Raw genomic sequence first — 27041 nt, 5'->3', positions numbered from 1 at the left:
TAACTGTGAACTGATGCCCATGTAATTGTGGCTTCAACAAAAAGAACTCGCCATGGATTCTGTGGCTCAAAATGTTCTCTGTTAACCTGAGAGCCCAAGAAGACCATGGGGCCAAACAAGTACACGGCCTCTGAACACACCAGCTCTTTCGTTTCCCTGGCCTGGATCCTTTGACTCAAATCCTTATGTTAAACAGTTCTCACAGCCACTTTAAACTTTAATGACATGCTCTACCAAAGCAAAGATCAAAATCTTTACAAAGAAAATTTTTATGATGAAGTATTTATTGCCATTTCTTCTTCAGAAAAGATTTTCCTACCCCAGGCCTGGAACAATGTCCCACATGGAAATCACTCTCAATATACACTTTTTGAAATCCCAGTTGTGTGTCCTGTTTTCTCATCTCATGCTATGACTTGTTAATGAGGAATAATTAAAATAGGTTTTCACTAATAAGATGTGAGGGCATGCATTGCATATTTTTAACATACAAAATATTTTTTGCATACAAAACCCTTCAAGTGCTCAAATATCTATAATAAAGAAATTAATACCCAAAGCTTCATCCACCCGAGTTTCTAAACCTAGTGCATTTCTAGTCAGTCAATGCAATTGTAACAAAAGATCAGCTTTATGCCTAGGGCCATCTTAATTAAAGGGCTATAATCACAGTCTGTTAAGGGCCATGTGCTTCAGGTATGCCATTATCACTCTTATATACAAGACACTGATAGTTGTCCATCCCTTCCCACTCTGAAAAGCTGGGCACCAGCCTTTTCTATATATCTATGATTTGAGGGATTGAAGGCGATTTCTCCACAATGTTCCAGCGCAAATTTCCTGAGCTGCTGAGTTTGATCCAGTCAGTAGCTTCCAGTTACAACTTCACCTTGGATGGCTGGTTGAGGGGAAATCCACCCCCAGTAAATCGAGGGACAGACTGCTTGGGCTCTGGGAAGATGTTGTTCATGGACATCCTGTCCTTGTTTCTGTAAGGGAAAGGACATGTTTAGCTTCCCCGACGCCTGAGTTTCACATTCTGTAATTTCCTAGGGTAAGCTAGCCACCAAAAACAACTGATTAGAGCTTCTGGTTGGAGACAAGGTGGTTGTGGAAACCTGATTAGGCGTTTTCTGACAGCATACAGAATTATGGGGAGATAATTAGATATGAAATATTTGCCTCTACTGGTGGTTCAAATATGGACAGAGGGCCTCATGACAGCTTAGACACTTGCTTTAGTGCTTCCTGGCTTGTCACTATCTTGTTTTAAAAATATTTGTTTAGTTCCAAAGATCAGTCAGAAGAGCCTTCCTCTTGGCTTAAGTATAATGACTAATTAGTTGATTATAACCTGATCCATTTCCAAATTCTTTTGAAATGTTAGAAATATTTACTCCATGTCAAGTGTCTTTATCAAATTTGGACATCTATAATGAACAAACTTTCCTATAACTCCAGACAAACATCAGAAAGTATTAGAAACAGTCTAAGATAGAAGAAAATCTGGGAGATAAAAATAGATGGTATTTTTAATAATAAATAAAAGGAATTCTGCCTAAAACAAATCTGCAATATATTTTTCTACATGGATCACTTTTACACACACACGCACACATATGCATGCACACACATACACACATATTCACACGTGCATATACATACACACATATTCACACACCTGCACACATACACACACATGCATGCGCGAGCACACACACATCCCTTTCCTGCAGAGGTAGCATACAAGTTACCTATTTTGACTTATAAAAGGTAATTAAAATTAAGCAAACTCTAAGACCAAAATCAGTTAGATGGGCCAACTATATCTGATTGATCTCAGAGGAATGAACATTGACTTTGGGGAAAGAGCCTGATCCAGACCAGTGTAAGAAGTGAAGACTGAAGGAATCCGGTGGAAGGATATAGAATGGATGTGGTTGGGATGTAGGTGAATCCCATGGAGGGATGTGGGTAGATCCAATGGAGGGAGGTGGGTGGGTCCCATGGAGGGAGGTGGGTGAATCCAATGGAGGGAGGTGGTTGGATCCCATGGAGGGAGGTGGGTGTGTGTGGCTGGGATTTGGGTGGAACTAATGGCTGGTGAAGAGTGTGTCTGAGACAAATGAAAGAAGCCAAAAGGGAAAAAGGATCCGAGTTGCTGTCTCTGTAGGGTGTGTGTATAGAGAGCGCCCACCCACAGGTGAGGTTCTGGATTATTCCATTTGAAAAGAACCTATAGAGCATTGCTCAGTCAACTCAGGTGCTCCTGGTAGATTTGATTTCATTACTGTGAAAACCCATCCTCCATAAATAGGACAACAACTCCAGCTTTGAGTGGATCCAGCAAAGAGGATTCCTTCCTTCCCCCACTTTGGCAACTCTAGCTCCTGATTGGTATTAGATGCAGGCAGCCCTCACTCCCCCTTGCCTGCACTTCCTTGCCTTAAATAACCCAAATTTTCCTTTCTGAAGGAACTTAGGCTTAATGCTTCTGGCTTGGTCCAAGCTGACTAATGGGAATACTGTCTCCTCTGCATTATCTGTTTAATGTATTTATAGACCATTATAATGACTCCCTGCAGCCTCCCTCCTCCCAGGCTACAACATCTCAGCACTTTTGTTCCTGCCTTTGCAGATCTTCTTCAGCACCTTAATCTTTTTTGCTGTGTTCCTATGAACTCTTCTCCCTGTCTACGACTGGCTTACGGACTGGAAGGAACGAACCACCAGTAAAACCAAAGCCAGGTCAGAGGGATGAGAGGGAGGACAGGTGAAGACAAAGCCTGGGGAGCCACACGAACCAAGAGACACCTCTGAATCAAACAAAAGGGTTCTACAGCACGCTACCAAGCGTGCACGGCGACCCAGCCCTCTAAATGCAGCTAGGGAAACCAAGGCACAGAATTTTCAGCTTGATTTAAATTTGTTTAAACTCAAGGACACACACATACATGCATGCGCACATATTCATGCACACACACACACACACACACACACGCACACTAAATACATGTATCTTGAACATATTTTTTGAAAAGGAAGTTAGGGCAAGCCAATGAGCTACACCAAGAGGTAAATTGGTTCTAGAAAGATGGTTAACCACTTAACTGTGCTAGCTGTTTGGAGTTGTGTAAACTGTGCCACTGATCTCCAAGTGGCAAGTGTGGACCCTTAGAGACAACTGGGATGGTCACCGTCATGGAAAAAAGGCATCAGTGTCTAGTTGGGTGTTTCCCTTTAAAACTAAGCATTATATTTGACTTATCCTTACAAAATGATGAGAGCATGCATGCAGCCTTTTTATTTTTTTAAAAAAAAAAGTGTGTGTCTGTATACATTCGAGGGGGAGCCATTGATTTCAAGAATCAATTATTGTTCAGAATGTGAGCTCAAAAAACTGGAAGGTCTCAGAGCTCAACACCTCCCTCACAAGAAACCAGCCCTGCTGATATGTTATCTGTGCAACATCTGGATGCCAGAGGTGATGTGACTCTCTGCTTGCTCACACTGTGACCTAGTTTAACCTAGTGTTTCAACTCCATGACTCCTTTACCTATGATTCTCTCTCTCTCTCTCTCTCTCTCTCTCTCTCTCTCTCTGGTTCTGAAGCTTCAGTGTGACTGTAAACAACCCAGAAAGTTTCAAGTTTCCGACTCCTGAGACTGAGTCCAGCTACCAGGAAATGGGGCCTTGGAACCTGCATGTTTGATCAATCTCAGTACAGACTCAGAGAGTCAGTCACAGACCCAACATTAAGACAGATGTCTCTAAATCATGACAGTATTTCATTCCACCGAGAAGCCGCCATCTAAACGTGGACCAGGGGAATATTCTGATTTACAAGAAGGGCAGATTTTTACCGGCAAATGAATTTGCATCCAGTTACTTTATATGCTGTTTGCTGCTAACGGGCTGTAGGCAGATGCACTCAAACCATATTTCAGCCTGTCCCTGAGGTGTCCATGCAGATGAAATGCCACATATGACTTTCAGCCCGCAATGGTAGTCGTGGTAGAATTAGCTGGATCAATTTTGGCAAGGCTACACAATCAGACCAAGTTTCTAACTTCCTGACTCAACGGGGCTCCTGCCCTGCTCCCTGGGTACAGGGGGACAGCAATTTAAAAAAAAAAAAAAAAAAAAGCTAAGGGAATACTTGCTTCCCAGCATTCAGGCACCCCAAACCCAAAATGTGAACCTCGGCATTTGCATCTTCATATCCTTATCTCCTGGAAGAGGAGTTGAGGCCAACGCCCCACCACAGATACTTTAGTCAGTCACAGAACATGGATGCTTGGAGTCAGTCATGTCTAAAACATAGGAAGTATTCCCAATCACAGTTGTGCTACTGCATTACGAAAGCCTTAGGAAGCCCTGCCCCCTCTACAGGTTTTAACTGTGGTTACCCGTCAGCCCAGGGAAGGCTGGTGATTGAGTCTCATCTGCAAACAGTTATGACCTGGCCGTTGACAAGCCATGTATGTGTGTGTGGCTGGGTACCCCTGTTCCATCTGTCCTACGTTCAGTCCACAATGAACAGGTATTGGTGAATCCCTGATAAGTCTCTAAGAGAGGAGAGACAGATGTCAGATAAGACATCAATTTTAATGTGTTATGAACTCCTGGTTGTTTGGCCCATGACTCAGTTTACCCTACTGAGATTGACAGCTCTGAGAAATTCATCAAACATTTTTGTTGACATGGGGTCTCACATGTACCACCGGTTGGCCTTGAACTCTCTATGTGACCAGGCTGGCTTTGGACTCACAGAGATCTGCCTGCCCTTACCTCCTGAATGCTAGGATTAAAGGCAAGCACCACCACTCCCAGCTCCTTCAAGCATTTTCTTACAATCAGATACCAGGCATAATGAGATTAGAACGTTGGACTGAGTCTTACTTCTGAATGAGTTCTTTGCGTTTCTGAGCCAGGTATTTCTTCTTTAAAGACATCAGTTCACTGCCAAGCCTCTCGATCTCAAACTTGTATTCCTGACTCTGTGATTCGTACATATTCAACTCCGATGACAGAACCTAACACAACACGTGAAGCAGGGTTAGCAAAGGATGCACAGGGAGACGATATCCTTTTCTGAAACATTTGTTTTAATTTGCCACCGTTCATCCCAGGGGCTAAAGGTGCCACCACTGTCTAGTCCCAGCTTCATACTTCAACAGCATGCTTCCACGTGCTTCCACGGGCTCAGGGCCCATAACTGGCTATTAATCTGGCTGAGAATTGATGACTTCATAACCGAGTGACAAACATAGATGAAATATCATCCCGTATTAAAAGGAGAGCCAGCAGCAACATGTGAGTGGGTTCAGATGAACCACCATTCATCTCTGTTCATGATGTGTTTCGGGGAATATTACAAGTGGAGATGGAACACATACACACCATCTAAAATAGCTCTTAGCCTTTTAAAAATACATTCAAGAGAAAATACCACTAGGGAGCAAGAGTCTGAGGATTACGGTAAAAGCCTTTCTGAAAGCATAACCCCCCACTACCACTAACTAGGCTTTGAATGTATGTGTACTCCAGGGTGGTTGTTCTGCTAGGTATCTATCATCCTTTTCATTCTCTGGGACTATTCCTGGGCTCTCTATATCTCAGCAGTGGGATACCTTATCTCTAAAAAGCAGGGAGCTTGTGCCTTGGAGATCTTAATGCAAGAGAGAGGCTGTAGTAAGAAGCCTGGCCCCCACCTCTCTCCATGGCTCAGTTCAATGAGTGGTAAGAGATATACGCTGCACTAGAGCAGAAATTTACTCCTCCAAACAGGGCATAAAGTATGCCAGAAAGTAAGCTGTGCTCCCTACCAAAATCCAGGCAAGAAAGGGCCGCCAGTTGTTCTAAGGGCATACACTTGCTGTTTTGAGGCGAGTCATAAAAGCAAGATCATCATTTTGCCAGCTTGTCTGCTTCTGAACTCTTCCCTCTTAATTGTTCTGAATATGATTATGGTCACGCTGGCTGCGCCAAAGAACATGATGTTCGTGTTGAAAGAAAACCTGTCTCAGTGGTTCGATTCTTAGGAACAAAGACCCTGTTTTGAGAATCCAGATAATGGCTTTGCTCTGTTGGACTTGCTCAGAATTTCCCCATCCCTCTGCTTGCAAGGTGTTACATTTTATTCTGAGCTGAAGACAAGGGTTTCCTGAGGTAAAGGATTGCTGTAACATAATGCCCCCGAGGGAGCCATGGAGCACTATCCAGAGCCAACTGTGGAGAAGACAAAGGAGGCACGAGCTTTTCTAATTTATACTCACCATGAGAAAATAAGAAGGAAACATTTTTTTGGCTTGAAATATTCAATTGTTTCAAGAAACAAAAGTAATCAAGACTGTGTGCCTTTTGCAAAATTCAAATTATGTCTCTGGGTCCGCATGTGAAATGAACACTCACAGTAATTTGAAAATTAATGTTCTAATTAGATTGGCTGCATGTGTCCTTTTTACCTAAAAGAATACACTATTATAATGTCTCATTTATGAAGTGGTCAAGTCTATACTAATAGGGTGTCACCCAGTTTACTCCAAATAGAAGGTTAGGATTATCATCCTTGTTGGGCAGGGCAAGTGCCAGAAGTCATCTGACCTGAAGAGAATTCCATGGATGTGTGTGTGTGCAGAAACATCTCTGGTATTCTTGGTGACTGCTCATTCAGAAGACAAAGCTAAAAGGATGGTTTAAAAGTGTACAGTTTCTGAAACAACTTCCAAGAGGCACACGGAAAAATGAAATACTCCAATGTCTCCAAATGAGGCTCTTGTGTCACTGGGAAGGGAATTGTGCCAAAAAAAAATTGCATGGCTTTATCTCCCTTTTGTGGCCATTTATGTGATTAATGGACATGAAGCAAGACCCTGAGCACCGGTGGTGCTTTGCAATTGTTTATTATGGGTGGAAAGGAATAGAAGAAGCTGCTTTGGTGTGGTAATGTACTTTGGTTTGGCAATGGTGCTTGGTGCCATTCTCTTCTACCATCTGAGCTGTCTAAACCATTCTGTGACCTTCCATGCAAGCCCTTCCTCCATTACACTGCTTCCTTCCTTACTGGCTCCTTTCTCGGTGCTCACTCTCCTCCTTCTGGGATCATTAGAGTCTAATGAACTCTGAGAAAAGCTGGCTGGGTGGTAGACTGACTCACTGAGCAGCCCAGAAGTGCCCTCAAGGCAGCCGTCCTAACAACCAAGAGAGGGGCTTACTTTCAGCTGCTTGGTCTTCTCCCGCAGTGTGTGCCGGTAGATCTGCAGCTGCTCCGCAGCCTCCGGGCCAGGCTGCCGGGCCAAGATGTGCTTCAGTTCCACATACAGCTTCTCTTTCTCCTAGGGGAAGGCATAACCAGAAGCAGAAATTAAACAATCCACCCAAACTTGCACCACAGGGCCCCATGGTTCCGGAGCCTTCTAAGCTGCTTGGCAGCTATTGCATCTGCTCGGTAGCTGTCACATCAGCACCTGTCAAAGACCTAGAATGTGCACAGAACTTGAGTCAGGTGACAAGGAGTGAGACAAACAAGCAAGATAAAGGACCTTTTTTATCTGGACATATGATCACAGGGAAGCATTGTAGGGTCCGGTGACTAGCATCAGAGGAGGTAGGGGAAGCCATGCAAAGACATCATGTGAATGTCCTCTCTAAGCATGAGTAGACACTTTCCCCATACAAGGAGAGAAGAGACTACAGGCCAAAATTCCATGTTGGAATAGGGTGTGACGTTAAGAGTCCATGGGTTCTCTGAAGGAGTTACCTCGCAACAGTGAATCAAGGAGTCAGAAAGAGGGGGGCGAAAAAAGCCCAGATTATGGTGTGAGTATTGGGAACCAAGTCTTTCAGGCAGTTGGGAGCCATGAACGAGCATGCCTCGGCTGCCTACGCAAATGAAAGAGCAGCAGAAGCAGCTTGTAGTGGGGGAACAGTCCCAGGTCCTCCATGAAGACTGAAGACAGGGAAAGATGAATCTCAGGAATGTTAGGGGGAACACAGGTAGATAGGAAGATATCAGTGGAGTAGAATTCAGTGGGCTTTGCTGAGTGATCAGACAGGTGTGGAAGGCAGGAACCCAATGACTTCTGAGTTTCTGGTGTCTGGCCCTGTGTGGGGGAAGGGGGAGCCATAGTTATGGAGGGAGCAAAGCTGAGGAGGAGGAGAAGTTCCAAAGGTTAAGTAGACAGAGGCTGAGGTCACTAAGCCTGGCCCATGGTGCATATACCTGAGAGCTGAAAATGCAGCCCAGAATTAGAAGCCAAAGGGCAAGCTGGACCAGAGCACTGAGCCCCCTGCAGTAATTAGCATACAAGGGGTAGGTACAGAACGGAGTAAGAAAAAAATCTGAAGGGGAACAACTCAAGAGTGCTTCAAGGCAAAACAAAGCAGGTGCTTTAGAGACAGGAGAGACTATCAAATGAGAGAAAGAGAAGAAGCCAGAGAACTTCAAACAAATCGGAGACAAAGCTGATTGGCCACCTCCCTCGGGCTGGTTTCAGTGACATATGGAAATCCGAAATAACACACATGGAAGAGAGTACCTCAAGAAACATGAAGATGTGGGGGGAAAAAAGGAAGTCAGGAAATGGCTCAAGGGATGGAAAAAATACATGGAAAATTGGGGCAGGCATATTTACAGGACTAAGAGAAAGGATTTCCCAGGAATCCGGAGAGCACCAGCGTTCCATAGCTAGACTAGATTTTCATCACTGGCGATGAGTTTTTCAGGCCTTTAAACTAAAGGCATCATTGCACTTGGACATAGCATGTTTCAGTCTCATGTCCCATTTCTAGATCCTTATATGCATGGAGTCGGGTAAACAGAGCAGGCATTAATAAAGGCTCACGTATGCTCTTCTCCTGTGAGCACTTCGATCTCCTGCAGGTAATTACACTAAAGGGAAAACCATGAAAAGTACAAGCCCCCATGTTAAATGAAACATCCAGTCAAATGGAAACTGATTTCTACCTAGAGCTATGCAACCTTGGTATTGTCACCCAATATCTATTTTTACCGGAGTACATAAAATCCATTTGTAAAATCATAAAAATCCATTATCTAGGCATTGCTACCATTTGTTTTAGGTTTTTCCTTTCCACTGGCCAAATTTGAGAGTTTTTATTATAAAAACAAAGCTCAATCTACAGAACAGTGCATGAAGCTTCCAAATTAAGTGAATGGAATTAATTTTCTCCATAAACCCACTCACCAAACAACGAGAAGCTGCCTTGCTAAGATATCATTCTAGAAATTATAAGGAAACCGGAAGCCCATATTAAGAAAAACACGGACAAATAGAATTAGAGTGAGGTGATTTTCCTTTGTCGTATAACCCTTCCTGTCACACCTTCCAATATACTCGTCGCAGTAAATGGATATAGCCAGCAGAGAGAACAGTATCAAGAGGTGAGTTTATTTTCTATAGCCTCTTAACGCCATCACTGTTGGAAAAATAACACTTCTGACAAGGCTCCAAGATTCAATTTGGAGAGGCTGAGACCTATGTGGAGAAGCCCATGAAAGTGTTTTGTTCATTTCTTTCGGCTCACCTTGCTTTCTCACAGACACACAGAGGGTTGAAAAGTAAAGAACCTCCTGATGATGAAAAGGAAGCAATCTGGCTCAGGACAGAATGATCTCTTGGCTGAAAAGACCATCTTACTCCAAGAACCATGAACTATTTCCCATGTGTAATGTTTCAATTACTCATTCTCAGCTGGGAGTCATGACACAGAGAAGCAAGTTTAGAAGAAGCAGATGCTGTCACCCCACTTCAGAGGGGGCAATGTCAAGGTCTGCGGGAACTAATAATGCCCAAAGTCCCTCCCAAGCAAAGCATATAGCTATGCTTCCAAGAATCACCCTCCCTATAATTCAGGGGGCTTGAAGACACATTATTGCATGTAGGGGACCGGGAATCTGCCTCAAACTAAGCTACAAAATTCCTGAAGACTGCTCATCAATAAAAGAATCAAGCAGAAGATGAATCAAACCCAAAGCCATCACAAAATAAATCTCTAGAGTAAAAGAAATGGCTCAAGCCCTCTATCTCCTCTCCACAGCACCTGAGTGGGCCCAACCTGTGTACTAATCTTTTGATGCAGAGTGACTGACACTTTATTCCACCACATCCAGTTTTGTTTCTCAATGTTATAAAATTAATTATAATGAATTTGCCCTAAAGAATAGCTGAGCCGGGCGGTGGTGGCACACGCCTTTAATCCCAGCACTTGGGAGGCAGAGGCAGGTGGATTTCTGAGTTCAAGGCCAGCCTGGTCTACAGAGTGAGTTCCAGGACAGCCAGGGCTACACGGAGAAACCCTGTTTCGAAAAACAAAACAACAAAAAAAAAAAGAATAGCTGAGCATGGGGCTGGAAAGATGGCTCAGTGGTTAAGAGCATTTACTGCTCTAGCAGAAGACCAGGACTCAGCATCCACATGACTGCTTACAACCAGTCGGTTCCAAGGAATTTGGTGCCCTTGTCTGAATTCTACCAGCACAGGCATACACACAGGACACCTACATACATATTAGAAAGATATTCATACACAGAGTATAAAAGTAAATCTTAAGAAAGAAAATAGAGGGACTGGCAAAATGGCTCAGTGGTTAAGAGCTCTTATTGTTCAGAGGTCCTGAGCTCAATTCCCAGCAACTATGTGGTGGCTTATGGTCAATCATCTATAAAGGGATCTAATCCCTCTCCTGGCATGCAGGTGTAGATACAGAGCACTGGAAACTTAGATAGATAGATAGATAGATAGATAGATAGATAGATAGATAGATAGATAGATACATACATACATACATACATACATACATACATACATAGGTAGATACATAGATACATAGATATATAGATAGATACATAGATAGATAGATACATAAGATAGATAGATAGATAGATAGATAGATAGATAGATAGATAGATAGATAGATACATACATACATACATACATACATACATACATACATAGATAATAGAACATGAACTGAACAACTGACCAGCAAGGAGCCCACAGGTATGAAGAAAAGTGAAGGGATTTCCATTAAAATCAATTATTCAAAACCAGAGTTCTGAAATTTAAATCACCCAAGATGAGTGGTATATATGTGTGTTTGCAGTGGGTGGAAGAAATGCCAAAAGAAACTCAGGTACTGACACAGAGGGATGCAGGAGCATGGCCGTGGTGGATGGGGTGGGGCGGTACTGACTGCCAGGTTTTCAGTTCATGCTTACAGAGGAAATCCTGACTGGGAGAACCAAAGTGAAGTCCAGTCATCATTAACATTCCAGCCATGTGTATCATCCAAATTTGTATTTGGGGAGAACGTGCTGGTAATTTAGATAAATATGGAGCGTTTGATGGATTGACAGTCTTAAGCACAATTGTCTTCCAATTTATTTCTCTCCTAACCCTCTACAAGGTCCAACCAGGCTCTTCAAACATTGTGCAATGGTGTGTATAATAACCCCATTTAGAGACAAAGCATGCAATTCTATTATAAAGAAAATCTATCTTACGCAACAGAGACTCATTAGCTGTCCAATGTATATTGTCTCCATAAGCCAGCAGTAGCAGAACCAGCTGTCTCGTAATACATAGACTGTCCCTCTTCATTAAGCCGCATCCATTTCTCTTTAAACCGAGTCAATTAATTTGTCACTTGGTTAGCAGTACCGTATGTCAATGAGATATCATAAGAAAAATCATAAATACTTTATTTCCTCACCAACTAATAGCTGCGTCTTTAGGTTTTGGTTTCTTATTTATTCAGAGTTTTTATAACGTGCATCAATACTCAGCAGCACGCGTTAGTCCTTAAGTTATTTTATGAACAGTCATACCAGAATAAAGCTAGACTATTCACACTGAGAGACTGCCTTTCTCTTCAGCTGATTGTATCTTGAGGTTAGCCACACGGAGGTCATGCTAAAACTGATATTCTCTCCCCTGACATTGCATCCTCTCTGTGGGAGAGATCATTGGCATGACCATAGAGTCTCTGGCTGCAAGAGGCTACACCAAGGTCCAGTCCACGTTGTATTATCTGTATCTGGTAGATGCAATGTTAAGAAGTTGTAGAGGCTGGAGGGATGGCTTAGGAGTTCCCAGAACAGGTCTGGTAGCCCATCTTAATCTCAGCACTGGGAGAGCTGAGACAGGAAACCCCCAGAGTAAGATGGCTAGCCACACTGCCCTCAGGGAGCTCTGGGTTCAACTGATAGACCTGCCTCAGTGAGTAAAGGATGATCTAGGAAGATCACCAACTTCAGTCTATGCTTGTCACAGGTATGCCCATATGTGCTCACATGCATCTAAGCACACATGAGTACGTATACATAAATTCCAACATGTATACACGCATATAGGAACACACACTATATACATATACATGAAAAAGAAAAGAATTGAAAAAAATTAACTCTTCTAAGGAAGAGGTTGGGTTGCTCACGGGACAACCTTTACCTTCCCAGCCATGGTTCTTGATCACTGTTTATAGTCTCTGACTTTCGCTTTGCATCTTTGGTGTCTCAGTGCCTCTTCTTTCTCGGCTCGCCCACTGGAAGCAGTAACTGACAGAGCGGTACTAATTTATTCTGTTTTCATCCCAATCTGTGTTTGGCAAATGCCAGTGCTTCATTCTGCTCACCCTGGAAACATCCATTTGCCTGGATAAGAGCTGGGGACATTGCTGATGCACAGGAAGCGGGCAGCCTCCCTCCTAGCTGCAGACACTAATCTGCCCTGTCAGGGCAAAACCCACCCACATGGACTCCTGAGCACCAAGTCCTCCGAGGACAACCGTAGAGTCTCCTCTTTATGGTAGGCTTGCCTGGGCAGATTGAAAATACAGTGAATTAAGAATTTAAAAGCCTATAGCCACCACTTCTAAAAACACATCTTTCACACAATATACAGAAATGCTGATTTTTTTCTGATTGTCAACAGGCATCCCCTAGGGTCCTAACTCCCAGACTTGCACTTTGTGAACCTGAGGTGTGACAGAGTTCTCTGAGTTCCTCAGACCTACTCGTGGGTTCCCCTCAGTTTTTAGGTGTTCAGTAAATTTTTCCAATGGCAATTACAGTGACACCTCTCTATGCCCCCATACTTTACAGTATTCTTCGACAGAGGTACAGATGTGCTTGTGCTGAGAATTCTTCTTGAATGACCTTAGCCCTCGGGATACCATCTTTCAGTGGGCAGAGCTGGCACTGGCCACCTGTGCTGTGAGCCTCAGAACTTTGAACTCAAGTTTTTCATTGTGTCTATTTGTCCACGACTCAGGAAAGTACCTGGTGTGCAGCCTTGAACCCCTCCTTAGATGTTTTCGGAGGGTTCTAATAGTTCTGTTCCGGACACATTTTTTTGAAGTTTGTATAACTCGTGAATGTATGCAGATTAATTGGCTCTGTCAACACTACTTGAAGGTGCATGCGCACATATCACCTCAATGAAGATGCAGGGGTAAGTCTTAAGCTGCTTTCCCCAATAAAGTAATGTGCCGGCTTTTTAACAATGTTCTTAAGCACAGAAATCCTGATTGTACCCATCACTCGTTTCCAAAATTAAAAAGAAACCATCCATCTCTGCCTCTTGGCTTAGTTTCAGTTATTTTTCCATCTCCCTCGCACCCATCTATAATTCTTAATAAAATACAAAGTTACATTTAATTTTTAAGCAGGTTACTCCCCTCCCCCATATGAAGGCAAGTCTAGAATGCTGCCTAAGGTATCTAGAAATGCCTGTTTTCATTAGCCGAAAACATGAATTAGAAGCTCTGTAAACAAATTGCATTTCTACATGGCTTTGGAAAAGGAAAAATAATGGCTGTTCTCTCGAGGCTGTCTTGTTTATTGGCTTTATAAGGAAAATGTCAGCAAAACTGAACCCTGGGCCTGTCTTGTTTATGATGTCATGTAGAGGCAAAGGCCCCTGGAGAGAGTGCGAGATGCTAGCAGTGGGGATGAAGCAGACTCACTCTGCCTGTTTGCTCCAAGCAGGAAGCTAGTCTGTCACACAGTGGGTCTCAGCCTCACGTGTGGATGATAGGTACTTTGCGAGGGATTTGCATGCTCTGACCCTCACCCCTCACCGTGTTTATAACAATAGGAAAATTGCTTCTGACCCAATCAATACAAATTTTCAAACAGGATTTCTAAAAGGATTTTATTTATAAAATACAAACAAATGTTTATGAATGTCTGCTACACAAGGTAAATAACCCCCTAGACCTCACCCTACCCTTTGGTAACTGAGACTGCCTGAGTCACCTTTGAACCTTAGTCATCATAATGAGGAATTTGCTCCTATTAAAACATGATAGTTCTTGAAACCATTAAGGAAACAGATCCAGAGAAATCCAAGTTAAGTAAGTATTTATCTATGTAAGGGTCACACAAAGGAAGGAAAGTCTGAAACTTTAAGAAGTTTACCATCCAGTAAGGGAAAAGCAAACAGCTCATTGTAAAGATTAAAGTATGCCAGGTCCCCAAAGGCATGGAAGGTACGGGGCTCAGGCAGGCTCAGCGGCAGAGATGACGTCTAGTTGGCGGGCCACAGCAGAGACACCAGGTATATTTTGTATACTAGTAATCATAATAACAGCAGTCTCTGCTATCAAAGGAAAGATTTAACAGATAACACACCCTTTGAAGTCAGTCCATTTGAAATCTGTCCATTGTCTCCTAGAGGATGAAGTTTCTAAGGTGCACCCAGATGCCATGCAGGCATGTGACACAGAGAAGGTGGTTATTATTAATGATCCTGTTAGACTGATGTCATCTAAGTTCTTTATCCTCCATAAACGGTGCCCACAGCTCATCCTTATAAACCATTTTGGTTGGTTGGTTGGTTGGTTGGTTGCTTGCTTGCTTACTTGCTTGCTTGCTTGCTTGCTTGCTTGCTTGCTTGCTTGCTTGCTTTTTGATGGCAAGACAATATCTCATGTGGTGCCTCCTCGTTGGCAATTGTGTTGTTATAAAGCTTGGCATTGAGACTAGATAACTGTATCCCAATTCTCGTAGCTGGACCATTGGGTTCCAAACATGAAGTGATAGAAAGGGAGGAAAAATCAAAAAGGATTTCTAGATGAAAGTCAGATTGCCAGGACTAGAGCGGATCTCTGTCCCAATTGCATGGAATCTTTTTAATAGTTCTCAGTCTTCCAGAGTGGGTGGTGTTTTGGCGGACTCATCTCATTTTTTGGTAGTTTGGCTTATCTGAAAGTTTCATACATTTAGGTTGCTGCTGGAAATTGATGGTTGCTGGGAGACGACGACACAGCCTTCTTTAGGGATGTTGTCCCTGATCCTGCTTCAGTAGGTCCTGTACCCAACACACACTGGCTGCACTGAGCACACTCCATGGGCTTTTAGAAAGAACATACAAAGTGAGGCCGGAAAGATGGTGGTGAAAGTTGAAAGTGAGAGAAGTTGGGGTGTATTTGATCATGTGGATTGTATTTTAGTTCGACTTAATTGACTGTTTAAAAGATTTCCCCCTGGGGGGCTGTAGCTCTGTGGTTAAGAGCACTTGCTTCTCTAGAAAACACAAGTTTGGATCCCAGCAGCACCCATGATAAACAACTCACAACTGACTGTAATTCCAATTCTAGGAGATCCAACACCCTCTTCTAGCCTCTAAGGACACACACTCATACAAATACACACACACATACACACACACACATACACACACATAAATATACATGCAAACATATACATACATACAAACATACACATACAAACACATACATTCTCTCTCTCTTTCTCTCTCTCTCTCTCTCTCTCTCTCTCTCACTCACTCTCTCTCTCTCTCCTGCATGCATATACACACATATACTCAAATAAGCCCTTCAAAGACACAATAGAATTGTGGGGGTTTTTTACTTTACTTTAAAAAAAAAAAAAAAACTGGCATTTGAAGTTCTGCACTGAAATCATCTCCTTAGGGGATTCAGCACAGACAGACAAGAAGCATCTAAAGGGGAATGAATTTGTTTAAAACAGTAAGTCACTTCCCCACTTGGAGAAAACAAAACTGAAGCTAAAGAATATATATGCCCAGTTGGCTTCTGTTTTACTTTACAAATGTGTTTTCAAAGAAACCACCAAAATGAATTTAAAAAAAAAAAAACTGTCATCTAGAACAGAGATGTTTCTGTAGAATCTCTTATAAGCATCACCTCTCAATAAAAATGACAGTGAGCTAAGGCAGGAAGTAGGAGGTGGGACACTGGCAGGGAGAGAGAGGATTCTGGGAAATAGTGAGAGGTACAGGAACTGAAATGCTGAGGAGATATTGGATGTAAACCAGCAGGTAGCTGAACTCAGGACAGAATGAAGAGGGGACTCGCCCTGGACTTGGATGCATGAAGTTCAGAACAGGTAACTAGCCATGTGGTAGACATCAGAATAGTTTGAATGGGTTAAACAAGTTACAAGCTAGTTGGGGAACATGCCAAAGCTTGTGGCTTATGCATTTAGTAATAAATAATTAGTTTCAGGGTCGTCATTCCAGGAGTAGGAGATGGAAAGAGGGAAACTGTATTTATTTTTCAGATGTTTCATTGGGTCTTTTGTTGTAAATCTGTTTGCTCTAGAAAACAAACCCCAGCCTTCGAGCACATAAGGCAAGCACCTGCTGCTATGTCACACCCTGGCCCTCTTTTGTGAGTTTTCATGTTGAGACACTGTCTCACTAATATGCCCAGGAAAGCCTTAAATTCCAGATCCAAAGGCCACCAACCCCTAAGTACCTGGTTCTCAGGTCTGTGCCACAAATCTTAGCCTTAAAAATAATTGTTGATGACACTTGATTTCCCAATAAAATTGAACTAAAATTTATTTTAATGACAAATTTCTCATGACAGAATTTGTATTGTAACTGTAGCAATGTATGACTTGAAACAAGACAATTACAATTACAATAATGCACAGGTGGACACACACACACATGCAAACGTATACACACATACCGTAGTGTATCAATGAAGTCATGAGATTTGTGTTATTTTTAAGCTACTAGATACTTGTAGCAATTTCCAATGGATCTATAGATAACAAAAATGAACATCTTAACTTTTAAACCCCTAAAATAATATCTTAACATGGTTGTAGATTTCATTTCCCCAAGTATAAAACAATGTTGAACATTTTAAAGCTTATTCTCTATCTTTCTTTTTTTCCTTTTCTTCTTTTTTTTTCTCCTCCTCCTCCTTCTTCTTGCCTCACTGTAGTAGACAGGAGAACTGTGGGTATCTCTAAGGACACACAGGTGACTCTGTCCTCAATTATAGGCTATAGGAAGTCACCAAGAAATGTCTCTTCAGATGCCATTTCTCTCTTCTAGTGTAGCCTAGCTTTTCACTTATTGATTTGTAATTGTTTATATATGCTGGAGATATAAATTTTATGCCTTAACTTTCTTTATGATTTCCCTGAAGGAACAGACGGTCTTAATTTTACTGTAGTAAGATTTAGCTATAATTTCTTTTATGGTTAATGCTTTTTGTGTTTCATTTAAGCACTCTGGCTGAGTGTTTTTAAAAGATTTCTTTCAGTAGCAATAGTCAAAGGCTTCATTAATTTCTTGCAAAGCTCTTTACACCCCTGTATCTTTTAACATTACCTTCCATCTGCACGTATGCCTGTTTAATGTTCTCTTCCAACCAGATCCTGCCTTGCCACCAACTTTGAATATAATTCCAACATTTTCCTGGTGCCACGTATGCTGGCATCATGGAATGTGACATCTGTTGTAAAGGTTATAACTTTACCTTACAAATACCTTGCACTATATTTTTATTGTACTGCTGGGTTCCAATGTGCATGGATAATTTCACCGACCAACCGATATAACAGGCATCAGTGCTGTCAACATAGGCCACTGATGCAGGGAGACACAGGTGAATGGGGACCAGCCTAACAGAAAGCTTCTTAGTGACTGCCTGCAAGTCATGGCACACTTGATTCCTTGATTGGAAAGCTGAACAAACAATACTAAGGTGGAAAAAGTAAGAGAAGCAATTCACCCCTCACATTGAGCCAGTATTGTAGACATGGCAGGTGCAGTGCACACTCAACATGTGTTAGTAGTTCATAAACTGGACACTGTGTTCCAGATAAGGAGGCTGGAGCTCAGAGTGTCAGTGCCTTTCTCAAGTGAAGCCGTTGAGGGGGTAAAGCCAAGCCTGTAACTGACTGACTTCAAGTGGACCAGTTTGGACTGGGATGAGAATGTGTATTCCCCCTGTTCTCGGGAGCAAAGCACAGTGGCAAGAACGTGAGACTGCAAGAACATCCAAGGAGCATCCAAGGTGGCTCAAGCCAACACTTGTGCAAGAAAGCTAACAGCTTGCTAGACTAGGCAGGAGGACCGCATGTGTCTCTAAGAACGCAAGATGAACCTGTCTTTAATTCTAGGTAACAGTAAGCTATGGGGGTTCTTGGTGTTAATATTACCCTTACGTTAATAGCATGATATATTATCTATGTACTCTAATGAGTTATTTATATCATGAAATGTATATAAATCAGAGCATTTTAAAGAGAGATTAAAATGCATATACATGCAGATGTTTTCATATTTTCTTCTAACACAGATTGGGTTCTCTTAGGTGCTCTCAGACCATAGAGAGGATCTGAATGAAGGCAATGCCCAGTGACGGCAGACAAAGCCAAAAGTTGGAGACAAATGCAAGGGTGTGTGTAAATGGTACTAACGCAGTCGGCACCTGTCTGGAAAGGAAGAGAATCTCAAAGTCAAAGCTGGATTCACATTTCAACCAATGGAACTTAGAAGAAGCTGCCACCCCGCAAACATTCACAGCACTGCCGGGTAGAAGAGGGTACCCAGGATGAAAGAACCAATAGGGCATCCTTTCATCATACAAGTGCTAAGGAATCTAAGCCCAGGGTGCAGAAGAGTCTAGAAAAACCATCTTGGCTTTCACCTTCATGCAGGTGGTACCTCAACTCTTCACAAGGAATGGGATCTCTGAGAATAGAAGCAGTATTTGAGAATGTGACCTGGGTGGTGGTTACCACTGAGGAACGGAACAAGAAGGAACAGAAAGCAAAGGAGGGAGAAAAGGGAAGTGTTAGCTGGGGACGAGCATCTGCAAACTTCTGAGAAGGTGAAAGGAGTGGGTAGCATCCAATTCAGTAAGCCTTAAGGAACAAGGGAGGCAGCAGCATCCCATTTGTTTAAGCACACACACACACACACACACACACACACACACACACACACACACTTGTTCTGCTCCAGACACCAGGCAGCATGCCAGTATCTCTGCAGCCATAGCTACCCTCCAAGTCACCAGCTAACATTTACTAAGCAACTGCTACAGGCCAGTCCAATTTTTTCCCTTTTACAAATAGTATCCATCCCTTTCAAAGAATCTACAGTTCACTACCCTCACCTCACTGATACGATGATGTGACCTGAAGAGGATCACTTGTCCTAGCGCTATGAAGGGACCCAGTTGGTTCCCAGAGACCATGTTCCTTCCTGTGATTCAAGGAATAGAGTCTAATGGGAGAGAAAGACAAATGATTCCAGGGTACATTGTGATAAGGGGCGTTCTTGACAATAACAAAATGACCTTAAAAATCAGAGAAGGGACATCTCTGGACAGAAAGGACCCCTGGCACTCCATCACTCATAATGCTCCATCACTTTTCAAGAGCGCAAGAGATTCCACTTCAAAGATCCCCTGCCTGGGACTACACATCCCCTTTCCCGTGAATCACTCTCTCCAAAGCTTGGTTTGGGGTACTTTGTACAGGTGTAAGATAAACCAGGCGGCAAGTACATTGTTGGGTTTCCAGGGAGAGGTAGTCAAGGGATCTGTTTCCTTCAAACTCAGATTCTTTGGTCCTAAAAGAAACACATTTCTCTTGGCCCTTTCTAAGTTCTCTACCTTAGAAGTATACCTCCAGGCCTCCTACACTCTTCTCTAAAGTCTGGAGTCAAGAATCAGCCTAGACAGTAAACTCCAGCTTCCTCTCTCTAAGTAGGAACCAGGATGGAAATTCTAGAGCCATAGTTAATTGGACCTCTGATATGAATGATCCCCTAGGGACTAATAAAAGACAAGCTGATACCAATTACTTCAAAATGGTGATTGTGATAATAGCTAAGCTTTATTGATCACTTGCCATAAGCTCTGGAGAAAGCACTTCCTGCACGTTATCCATGTAACCTACCCCCATCCACTTCACTTTGTCATTGAGAGCAGGGGAATTCACCGAGGCTGGGCTGTGTGTCCAAGACCACATGCCTATCAAGGTCAAAGTGAATACTTGAACCCAGGTTACGGCTTTGATTTGGAGAACAGAAGGGTTCCTGGGAATTGAACCTAGAACATCCTATTTTCTAGACAAGTACTCCATCATCAAACCCTTTAAAAATAAATTCGTGAAATGGGACCTTCGCTCTGTTGATCCTGAAAGCTCACTTTCAAATATAAACAAGCCTTGAGTCTGTCATCCTCCTGCCTCAAGCTCCCACGTTGCTGGGATTACAGGCCTGAACCACCAGGCCCTGCTCTCCTGTATGGTTTTTGCCCTTTTTGGCCATTTGCTCCTCTTGCTACTTCTAGAGAAAAAGTCCATCTATCAAACAAGGACACCTACCCAGGAATGCCCATTGAGATTTTTTTTACAGTCGTGAAAACTGTAAAGAAAACGTACTAAACTAAATCACATCACTTAAAAAGATGGATTTAGTAGAGATATACAATGAAATTATCTACAGCTCGAAGCGTATTCACATAGATAGATCACAGAAATATAATGTGGAATGGATATGAAAGGAAATGAATAATAATAGGTGCCATATAATACCATGTGCACATATAAAATACATCAAGTAATCCGATCTATTGCTGGTAGGTACCTCCATTTGCAGTAAACGTACCAAAATATATAGAAGGATCACACATCAAATTCATGATAGCCGTTATCTGTGGGAAAGGCAGGGGGAAATGAGGTTTTGAAAAAGAGAAAAAGAAGTCTTCACCTGATGTTGAAAAATCTATTCAATCTTTAAAATCAGAAGCAAGTATGACACAATGTTAACATTTGCTATTTGGGGCCAGGCATGGTGGCACACACCTTTAGTCTTAGCCCTCAAGAAGAAGAGACAGGCAGATGCCTGTGAGGCCACTTGGTCTACTTAGAGAGTTCTGGGCCAGCTAAGAGGAGAGACAGACCCTGTCTCAAGAAAACAAAAATTTTAGGGGACTGCAGAGGGTTCAGTGTTGAGTGAGCTCACTGGTTTGCAAGTGATCTAAATGTTCAGCACTCCCGGCAGCCTGTCACAGCTGCTTGGGACTCTTGCTCCAGGCGGATCCAATGCTGCAGCCTTGAAATGTCCCTGCATTCACATGCACATACCCATATCCAGACACATGCATGCAAACAATTTAAAATAATAAAAAGAAAATATTTTTAATTTGCCATTTTGGAATGGATAGAAGGTGTATGTGTTATGATTAACTGTATTGACACTGTATCCCAAGGTAAAACAAATACACACATGCACACATACACACACACACACACACACACACACACACACACACACACACACACACACATACACAGAGTCTCCAAATCCAAGATTACATACAAATTCACTTGTGTTTTTATTCTAGAACCTTTGTGATAGTTCTCAAAATTTTGCTTGTGTATACAGAAGGAACCTAACCTAACTGTTTCAATCATAAATGGCTAACACAATCTATCATTCTGTGTTTCTATATCATACTGTAGTTGTTGGCTTACACCTCCTTCTCCTCCAGTAGATTTGCTCAAGCCAAATTAAGAACCATTTCTGTGCCTTTTACATCTTACAATAAACACATGACCTCATTCTTGTTGTTTGTTAAATGAGTGAATGCATAGAGTGGTCGGATGGATGGATGGATGGATGGATGGATGGATGGATGGATGAATGGATGAATGGATGATGGACAGGTGAATAGTATAGTTTCTTTAGCTATTGCTATGAAATATCCTGACAAAAGCAACTTAAGAGAAAAGAGGTTTAATATGTCTCAAAGTTCCTGATTACAGTCTAACATGGAGAGAATGTCACAGCAGCAGAAGCTTCAGTGAGCCAGTCACATCTTATCCTGGTTAGATTCTGTCAACTTGATATAAACTAGAGAAACCTGGGAAGAAGGAACCTTAACTAAGGAATTGCTTCTATCACCTCGGCATGTGATCTTTGTTGCATAAGAAAGGTACCCAAGGCTGGATATGTTAGCACATTTCTTTAATCCCAGCACTCAGGAGGAGAAGGCAGTGGGATCTCTGTGAGTTCCAGACTAGCCTGGTCTATATAGCAAATTCTAAGACAGCTAAGATTACACAAAGAGACCCTAACTGAGAGAGGAAGGGGTGGGGGAAGGGAGGGAGGGAGGGAGGAAGAAATAGAAAGAGAGATGAATAACTGAATGTAAGCCAGTGAAAATGTTCCTCTCATATTTCCTGCTTCCATTCCTACCTCCAGATTCCAGGCTTGAGTTTCTGCCTTGGCTTCCCGAAGTGATGGGTCTGTAAGTCAAATAAATCTTTTCTTCCCAAGCCCCCAAGTCATATTTTGTCCATGTTTAATCATAGCAAACAAACTAGAAATCACAGAAAGCAAACTAGGATATATCACATTCATAACCAGGAACAGAGGACAATGAATGTGTGTGTGCTGGTCAGCTCTCTTTCTCCATGCATGATACAAGACCCAGGCAGGGGATGGTGCTGCCCGTGGTGTTTTCCCACCTCTGCCAACACACAATAAAACCCCTAGCATGCTCTGAAGCTCATCCTTCAGATAATTCTAGATGCTATCAAGTTGACAAGTAAAACTAGCCATCACTGATGGATGGATGGATGGATGGATGGATGGATGAATGGATGGATGGATGGATGCATGGATGGATGCATGGATGGATGGATGGGTGGGTGGATGGGTGGGTGGATGGGTGGATGGGTAGATGGATGGATGGATGGATGACTCTACTACATGACTAAACTCTCTCAAGTCCTGTGAAGACCCTCATTCACATTACATCAAACAATCTTAGGCAATCAGAAAGAACTTACAGTCAAGATGATGCCTAATTAATGTCCATAAAAACAGAGCCATGCTAGTTGGTGTGACAACCACTAGCCACTTGTGGTTATCAAGCATTTTAATTGTTCATAGTCTGAACCGATATTCATTGTAAGTTTTAATATACATCAGATGCTACACATTTTTCTACTCCGTTGCTATGGTACCAGAAAATGATGTAAAACAACACGTTGGTAACTTAAAGTTCATTTCATGTTGAAGTGATATTAATTTGAATAAATTGAGTTAATCAATATACATTATCAAAGTCAGTTTCACCCTACTCTTTCCACACTTTCTCATCATGGGTACCAGGAGATTTAACATCTCAGATAGGGTTCACACTATAAATTTATTGGATAGCTCTGAAATCGAACAACAATGTTGCCTTACATCTAAAATTATAGAAGAAACCTATCCAGTTTTCGCATGCGCCTAATTTGAATGCAAACCAGCCACCTCTTTATATAAATAATGGCACAGAAACTAGATGAAAAAGTATGAGGTCATTATGCCGCACAGCCGACAACTTGGAAAATTAGACCTTGTGCAAATTGTTCCATAAAGCACTTAATAAAATTTTAGGGAAGTGGAAAATTGTGTATTAAGTTCTGTAATGCAAAGTAGATTTGTTTCCAAAAGAACACCATAAGGAGAGGAGTGAGCATAGAAAACAGCTGCAGAGGAGGGCAGCTTTTGTGCTCAGGCTACTGGAGCCCACGGACGGATTATCCCCTGCAGCTTGTGTGATTTATGCCATCCTGGAGTTACACAGTACAAGTCCTAGACACTAAGAGCCACCCAATCCGACAGCAGAGCTATCATAGGCAAAGACTAACAAATGTCTCTCTGCAATGTCAATGGCATACCCTATCCGCCTACTTAAAATCCCCCTCTGCTCTTAATACAGCTGCTCTCACCTCCAACTTCAAATGTCCTGGAAACCTCCTTTCATAGGCTGCACCTCCCTGTTCCCGTGTCCTTAAAGGCCAGGAGAACTGCCCTCGCCTGGGTAGACCCTGCCTGAGCCGAGCACGGAAGCCGGCCTAGAGTGCAGAGTCCTGGCCCTCTCCAGCAGGCGGGGACCAAAGGCTGTGCTTTATTATCTGGTGCCATGTGTGTTCAGCCAAAGCTGGAACCTGGAGTGGGAAAGGGAAGAGACTTGGTGTATAACCCCGAGGTCAACACAGGAAGCTCAAAAGCTCATGAAACGACATGGACACACGATGTCTAGATGTACCCAAGTCACTTCTGACCTAGGAGCACTTCAAGTTGTGTCCGACCTGGTCGAATGAAAAGGATCTCCCAAGTCAAGGAGTGAGAGGTGTATTAGATATCCAAGATGGATGGAGGCGTTCCCAAATGGGTGCCCTTTGAGCCATATTGATTTCATGGACACCGCTCATTGAGAGGCTCTTAACTAGCAAAGACATTGTGATAAGCAGTTCTCAGGGATCGGGGCTGCTGTGCTCCGGGAGGCTCCAGCATATATTTTTTATTATTTTTTGCTTTTATCTGGTGGACAAATTTATTACCTCTCCAGTTTCCTAGCCAGCTGGACACCAATGTCATTAATCTGAGAGCCAGCTCAGCAGTGCTTCTTAGCACTCTATGCCCCTCTGGACACTGTCACCTGCCCCACCTCCTCTGTTCGCTGTGCTTGCTGAGACCTTCGGTCACTCTGTCTCCCACTCCACTCAGCCCATTAACCTCCTGGCTTTGTTGTTCAGTTTCCTTTTCCTCGGCCCCATGGAGGAATACTTCCCAGTACCCTGTATAACACTCAACTTTCTCATGCTGTAGGCGCACCACAGTGCTGTGTGTGTGTGTGTGTGTGTGTGTGTGTGTGTGTGTGTGTGTGTGTCTGTCTGTCTGTGTGTCTGTGTGTGTGTCTGTGTGTCTGTGTGTCTGTGTGTCTGTCTGTGTGTCTGTGTCTGTGTGTCTGTGTCTGTGTGTCTGTGTCTGTTTGTGCCGATGTACATGTGCACATATGTGCCTGTGCCTGTGGATGTGAACCAGAGAATGTGAACAAAGGTTGTTTACAAGTGTTGTCCTCTGTCACTCTTGACCTTATTCTTTGAGACAGGGTAAACCTGATCTCACCAATTCTGGAAGACCAGCTGTCTAGCAAGACTCAAAGATCCTTCTGTCTTCACAGCCTAGTGCTAGAGTCCAGGCATGTGTCTTCATAACCATCTTTTTAGCATGAGTACTGGGGAATCCGAACTCAGGTCCTCATGCTTGTCCAGCAGACGCTTTACTAACTGAGCCATCTCTTCTCTAGTTTGTGTTTTTTTCTGTCTCTACTGGGCATATTTATTGTACTTGGTGCTACACTACATAAGGACATTTTCATACAAGTGGAGACTGGACATTGAGCATGACTTATTCTGTATCACTCTTCAGCTCAACTTCCAAGACATATTGTGGTGTTTGCATTTTTAAATTTTGTCTCAGATTCTTTCTTTCATAACTACATATCAAGTACAAGGTAATAAAGAAACAAAAGTCTATGGCCTCCTTTTCCTCAACTTCTTTTCCCTTCTGAGCTCTCACCAGCAAAGCTTCTATACCCAATTCTCACCTCTAACTGGGCTCTGCAATGCCATCAGTGGTGACCTTGTGGCCACATCCTGCCTCAGTTCTGTTCATTGGCCAGTTTCTGACAGAGATGAGCTGCTGGCTTCTTGAAATCTTTCCTTCTTCCCCCAACCCTGTCCTCCATGTGGTTGCCTTCTAAAGCTTCATGGCAAACTTAGGAGCATCTCATGAAAGACCCAGCAAGTCCCAAAGGGACTTTACCCTCCTGTATCCTAAAATAAAGGACATTAGGTAGGCTTATCTAAGCAAAGGGTGTTAAAAGAAGGTAGCTACAAAATAGAGAGCTTCTGAATGTGTTCCTGTGGTGAACGTAGAAGTACTTCACAAAATAGAGCATGCTGTACAAATGTTGACACTTCTATCTTCATCCACCCCATGGAGCTGCTAAAACCAAGTGAGACAATCTATATAAAATTGCTTTGTAGACTGAAAGCACATTTATAATTTGTGATTATTCTGTGATATTTTGCCTGTAGCTAGACCAAGAGTCAGATTGTGGTAAAGCTGGAGAAAATTAAGATAACTGCTAATTTCTTCTGACTCCAAGTTCCTGGAATTGTTTATAAACTGAGAATTCTAATTAATTTCTATCCTCTCACCTTCTTTCAGATGTACAGAGGGCAATAATCTTCAAACTCTATTACCAACACTGTCAAGCTCCTGGTGACTTTCCATTAGGACACCAGACTTTGGTTTGAGCTCTGATAGTCATCTTTTGCCCACAATTTTCTCTTCTAGTCTTTTTCATTTCCATCTCCTAATGGATTTTAAAAAAATAATTTCTCCATAGTCACTTCCTGGTTATTACTTTTTTCTTTGTTTCTCTGACTTCTAGGCAGTCCCTCCAAGTCCCACCTGATGGGAGAGAATGGGTGCCATCTGGACAGGACAGGACAGTGCTGCTAAACTCATGACCTCATAGCAGGTGTTGCTTATACAAGATCTGCACAAGACCAAGCCAATCCACATTTGAGGACAGAGAAAGAAGTGTTCACGATACTGCTGATCCTAGTGGAGGATCTGTGGACAGTTGGTGGTTTACTGGGGAGGCCGAGTCACTTTTCTTTAAGGGTGTGGCTCTGGGTGTTTTCCCACTCTCCAGTGGATGATCCCACACACAGAAGTATGTGGACAGCACAGAAAGGACTTTTGGTTTTTTGTTTTGTTTTTTAATAAAATGACACAAAAGTTGGAGGGGTAAGACATTGAGGGTGGCTCTGGGGGTAGTTATGGGGAAAGCAACGGACGTGAACATGATCAAATCACCTTGAAGGAAATCCTCAAAGAATCAATAAAAAAAAAATCTGT

General features: G+C 42.6%; 1 protein-coding gene across 1 annotated transcript in view; it reads right to left on the bottom strand.

The window, feature by feature from the left end:
• Positions 1 to 200: 200 nt before the first annotated feature.
• Positions 201 to 27041, bottom strand: part of Cfap58 (cilia and flagella associated protein 58) — a 94998-nt gene continuing 68157 nt past the window's right edge. Inside the window, exons 16-18 of the mRNA XM_034516683.2 lie at positions 7218 to 7337; positions 4903 to 5036; positions 201 to 989 (exon numbers count right to left, since the gene is read on the bottom strand). Of these exons, the coding sequence (XP_034372574.1) occupies positions 878 to 989; positions 4903 to 5036; positions 7218 to 7337 (366 nt within the window). The 3' untranslated portion in view covers positions 201 to 877. The remainder of the gene's footprint in view (positions 990 to 4902; positions 5037 to 7217; positions 7338 to 27041) is intronic.

The sequence above is a fragment of the Arvicanthis niloticus genome, chromosome 1 (genome assembly GCF_011762505.2).
Source record: "Arvicanthis niloticus isolate mArvNil1 chromosome 1, mArvNil1.pat.X, whole genome shotgun sequence".
Taxonomy (NCBI): Eukaryota; Metazoa; Chordata; class Mammalia; order Rodentia; family Muridae; genus Arvicanthis; species Arvicanthis niloticus.
Note: the sequence above shows the minus strand (reverse complement) of the source record. Positions and strands in the feature narration are given on the sequence as shown.